General features: G+C 39.7%; 1 protein-coding gene and 1 pseudogene across 1 annotated transcript; both read right to left on the bottom strand.

Moving 5' to 3' along the window:
* Positions 1–1921: 1921 nt before the first annotated feature.
* Positions 1922–3526, bottom strand: LOC116369271 (olfactory receptor 6N1-like; annotated as a pseudogene).
* Positions 3527–3781: 255 nt separating this feature from the next.
* On the bottom strand, positions 3782–5332 carry LOC109904811 (olfactory receptor 1D2-like). Its single transcript, XM_020501945.2, has one exon. The coding sequence runs from the start codon at positions 5062–5064 to the stop codon at positions 4129–4131; it is 936 nt and encodes a 311-aa protein (XP_020357534.2). The 5' UTR covers positions 5065–5332; the 3' UTR covers positions 3782–4128.
* Between the last annotated feature and the right edge of the window lie 280 nt (positions 5333–5612).

Consider the following 5612-nt stretch of genomic DNA (forward strand, 5'->3'; position numbering starts at 1 on the left):
GGTCAGCCTTACCTCTGGTTATCACCCCGAAAGTAATGGGCAGGTGGAGAGAGTAAACCAGGAAGTGGGTAGGTTTCTGAGGTCGTATTGCCAGGAGCGGCCAGGAGAATGGGCGAGGTACGGCCTGTTCGGCAGAATTGGCCCAGAACTCTCTTCGGCATTCGTCCACGAATATGTCGTGAGTGAGGCCCCGGTGTTCGCACCAGGGGACAGGGTCTGGCTCTCGACCCGAAACCTGCCCCTCCGCCTGCCCTGCCGGAAGCTGGGGCCGCAGTGTGTGGGGCCATTTATAGTCCTGAGGAGGATAAACAAGGTTTGTTATAGATTGCAACTTCCCTCTTATTATCGCATTAACCCCTCGTTTCATGTGTCTCTCCTCAGGCCGGTGGTAGCTGGTCCCCTACAAGACAGTGAGGTACCGGAGGTCCCTCCAGCCCCTCTGGACATCGAGGGGTCCCCGGCGTACACATTACGAGCTATTCTGGACTCGAGACGCCGGGTGAGGGGCCTGCAGTAGCTTGTGGACTTGGAGGGGTACGGTCCGGAGGAGAGGTGCTGGGTACCGGGGAGGGACATTTTAGATCCTTCCCTCTTGAGGGTTTTCCACCGCCTCCACACGGATCGCCCCGCGCCTCGTCCTCCGGGTCGTCCTCGAGGCCGGGGTCGGCGCGCTGCGGGAGCCGCGCGTCAGGGGGGGGGGGGGGTACTGTCACGAACCTCGCCGAAGAGGGTGCCTCTTCCTGTTCGGGCAGGGCTTGGCGGTCGTCGTCGCCGGCCTATTAGCTGCCATCGATTCCCTTTCCGTTTGTTTTGGTTATTGGTTAATTGGGTACACCTGTTTTGTATTAGGGTTTGTTTGTAGGGTATTTAAGGGCACTAGGCTTGATGTCTTCACTATTATTATACAATATGGTGGTGAAATAAATGGTAAAACAATTGTAAAAATAAAGTAAAAACACTTGAATGAGTAGGTGTTCTAAAACTTTTGACCAGAAGTGTAAATATACATTAAAAAAATACGGAAATATCACATTCACATAAGTATTCAGACCGTTTACTCAGTACTTTGTTGAAACACATTTGGCAGCGATTACAGCCTCGAGTCTTCTTTGGTATGACGCTACATGCGTTGCACAGCTGTATTTGGGGAGATTCTCCCATTCTTCTCAGGTTGGATGGGGAGCATCGCTGCACAGGTACTTTCAGGTCTCTCCAGAGATGTTCGATCGGGTTCAAGTCCCGGCTCTGGCTGGGTCACTCAATGACATTCAGAGACTTGTCCCGAAGCCACTCCTGCGTTGTCTTGCCTGTGTGCTTAGGGTCGTTGTCCTGTTGAAAGGTGAACCTTTGCCCAAGTCTGAGTAGGTTTTCATCAAGGATCCTTTGTTATTATGGAGAATTGTGTGTAGATTGAGGACATTTAAAAAGAAAAATCCATTTTAGAATTTGGCTGTAACGTAACAAAACGTGGAAAAAGGGAAGGGGTCTGAATACTTTCCTAATGCACTGTATAAATCATATTTATGCTCCAGACACCGACATTGCTCATCCTAATATTTCTGTATTTCTTAATTCCATTATTTTACTATTTTAGATTTGTGTGTATTGTTAGATATTACTGCACTGTTGGAGCTAGGAACACAAGCATTTTTCTACACCAGCAATAACATCTGCTAAATATGTGTATATGAGCAATACATTTTGATTTGCTACAATTACTCTATTCTTGGAATATTTGTAAATCATTTTCACAGAAGAGTGTGATAGATTAAACAAATGAGGGGCCATTTAACCTTGCAACAGTTTTGCCAGGTTTTAACTTGATTTTTGTTGACTTCTGATATCAATCAGGAAGTCTCCCTGTTGTGTAAGATCATGTAACTAACCTCTCATATCAATGCTTTTATGTGTATTTCACTTTCTAAAAACTGCCCACTCCAATCTGATTAAGTCCGCATGTGACAGGGTTAAAGACAGGTGGTATATATAACAAGGAATTGTACAGCCATTACACTACGCTTATTGAGAGTAATATTTACATTACTAATCCATCCTTGCAAAGTGTCACAAAGGGTCACTGTGATGAAAATAACCATTGTCAATAAATGTGGCACACATGTCTGTGTGAACTTAATCCTTCCCTTAGCTGACTTTATACAAGTCCTTACAATCTGACAATAAGAAAATGTAACGAGAAGTATCTGTAAAACATGAACCACTATTATACAAAAGCTCAAATTCTGATTGATGGTAATGGGTAAACATGCATGTTTCAGTATAGACGGAATGTCACAGAAGATCTTATCAATGCGAGATCCACACAGGGATCGGCAGGGTAGCCTAGTGGTTAGTGTGTTGGACTAGTAACTGAAAGGTTGCAAGTTCAAATCCCAGAGCTGACAAGGTACAAATCTGTCGTTCTGCCCCCGAACAACCCACTGTTCCTAGGCCGTCATTGAAAACAAGAATTTGTTCTTAACTGACTTGCCTAGTTAAATAAAGGTTAAAAAAATATATACAAAAATAAACAAAGGAAGTCTGACTGTTAAACTAACTACTATGAGTGCTATAAATAAAGGATAACAGCAAGAAAATAAGAGTACATTTCTAACAGTTAAAGATGTCACTATGATATAGTAGTGGTCTGCATATTGCCACATACCTGTCGTATGACATCACTGTTAGAGTAGACATTTCACACAGGACAGATGTGTATATGACATAGGTTTGAGTCAAACATCCACCATAAGATATCACCTGAACATCTGACTGAAGGTCCAGTAACAACTTGGGGTAGAAACCAGCAGTTCCATACAATCCATTGACACATAGACTACACAGAAAGATATACATGGGCTCATGGAGACCTTTCTCCTGAATGATTGTTATGATCAGAGTCAAATTCACAGTGATGATGAGAAGGTATGTGATAAGAGACAAGGTAAAATAGACCGATTTGTTGTTAAATGTCTCTTGTAAACCAAATGATGAATTAACTTGACTTGGGTTGAGTTCTCCATAGATTTTGTTGATTTGCTTTCTCTGGTCAATGCAGCAATTCTTAGTCCTTAAATGGCTTGAGTGTGTATGGAGGTGAATGAATGTGTGTGAATTATTTGATTATGTGTCCACAATAGTTTTAACAAAACAAATTCATATCCTCCATCAAACTCTTATTTTTTAAAATAAAATAAAAGATCCCGATAATATATATTCTCAGATTTCTGAGGTGTGAAAGATATAAAGAAACGTGTGCCTGTGAAATGTGTTCTTGCTTGACACAGAGATACTGCTCCAATAACTTGTATATTAATACCACCACAGGACAGTCAAATTACATGATTTGAAATTGTCCGAAAATTAATATAGAATATGTATACACTGGAGAAAAATCTACGTCTAGCAAATAAATTCAATGGGAATTCAGAATGTGATATTTCTGTTCACTATTTATTGTATCTTGTTAATGCCATTTATAATCACTCCAAATGTGTAGCCTACATTCATCCTTACTTTCTAGTTTCATGCATATTTGTGTTATTACACCAATTAAACAATGAATTGCCTTCCAAAGTGGTTGTGAACACACATTTATTTTGAGAGATACACTGTGGACGCCTGTTTATAAGCACATATATACATTATCACAACTCAAGAACCTAAAAAAAAGCTATATATTTACTGTGTTGTAACCACAACTATTAATGACATAATTTATTTTTGTTAACAGTATTATGAATAAAGCACCCAGTGGGGAAAATATAGATCGAAGGAGTAGCTTTGCATATTGCTGTTCTTTAAAAAAAAGTTCTTAACTGTATAAGGAGTCACATATTGTGCTATCCATTGGACCCCATTTCCTAAATAGTGCACTACTTTGGTTCTGGTCAAAAGCAGTGCACCATAAAGGGAATAGGGTGCCATGTGGGACCCAGACAAGCATTTTCATGCTCAGGAGGTGTGCTACAATTACTTTATTCTTTTAATATTTGTAAATCACTTTCCCAGAAGAGGGCGATAGACATCAACAAATTAGGGGCCATTTAACCTTGCAGCAGTTTTGGTAGATTTTACCTTCATTTTGTTGACTTCTGATATCAGTAAGTCTCCCTGTTGTTTAAGATGTAACTAACGTCTAATATCAATGATTTTATGCGTATTACACTTTCTAAAAACTGCTCTTCGAATCTGCTGGAGATTAAGTCCATATATGAGAGGGTTTAAGACAGGTGGTATAATAAGGAATTGTACGGCCATTGCATTACGCATATTTAGTGTAATATTTACATTATTCCACCCTTGCAAATTGTCAAACAGGGTCACTGTGATGAAAATAACAATTGTTAATAAATGTGGCACACATGTCTGTGTGAACTTAATCCTTCCCTTAGACGACTTTACACAAGTCCTGACAATCATACAGTAAGAAAATACAATGTAAAGTAACTGTAAAACATGAACCACTATTAAACATCGGCTCCAATTCTGATTAATGGTTATGGGTAAACATGCATGTTTCAGTATAGATGGATTGTCACAGAAGATCTTATCAATGCGAGATCCACACAAAGGAAGTCTGACTGTTAAACTAAGTGCTATTAGTGATATGAATAAAGGATAACACCAAGACAATAAGAGTAACTTTCTAACAGTTAAAGATGTCACAATGGTATGATATAGTAGTGGTCTGCATATTGCCACATACCTGTCGTAAGACATCACTGTTAGAATAGACATTTCACACGTGACAGATGTGTATATGACATAGGCTTGAGTGAAACATCCACCATAAGATATCACCTGAACATCTGACTGAAGGTCCAGTAAGAACTTGGGGTAGAAACCAGCAGTTCCATACAATCCATTGATACATAAACTACACAGAAAGATATACATGGGCTCATGGAGACCTTTCTCCTGAATGATTGTTATGATCAGAGTCAAATTCACAGTGATGATGAGAAGGTATGTGATAAGAGACAAGGTAAAATAGACCGATTTGTTGTTAAATGTCTCTTGTAAGCCAAAGAGATAAAAGAACTTGACTTGGGTTGAGTTCTCCATAGCTTTTGTTAATTTTCTTCCTCTGGTCAATGCAGCAATTCTTAGTCCTTACAAGGCTTGAGTGTGTATGGAGGTGAATGAATTCAAGAGTGAATCATATGATTCTGTTTCGGCTCAGACTAAACACAATAGTTTTAACAAAACATATTCTCATCCTCCCTCAAACTCGTACAATTTTTATTTTTTAAATATCCCGATAATATCTGTACCTTATCAGACTTCGGAGGTGTGAAAGAAATAAAGAAACTTGTGTCCATAAAATGTCTTCTTGTTTGATAGAGGAGACTGCTCCAATATCTTGTCCTGGTAGCCTCTAAATATACCATAGTGTATGCTCACATGGGATTGTAGTTTCAGTGTCAACATGTAACTACTCCATAGAGATGGAACTACAGTATATAGAGTGTATGACAAGCAACTCATTTAATTATATTTACTCAGTCTATTTATGTTTTAACCAGGAAAACTGAGGATGTCCTAAGGACATTCAGTGATGTTCTCATCAGGTCCCTTTAAGACAGCATTTCCCAAACTCGGTCCTGGGGACC

This window comes from Oncorhynchus kisutch, unplaced genomic scaffold, assembly GCF_002021735.2.
Source record: "Oncorhynchus kisutch isolate 150728-3 unplaced genomic scaffold, Okis_V2 scaffold2111, whole genome shotgun sequence".
Lineage (NCBI taxonomy): Eukaryota > Metazoa > Chordata > Actinopteri > Salmoniformes > Salmonidae > Oncorhynchus > Oncorhynchus kisutch.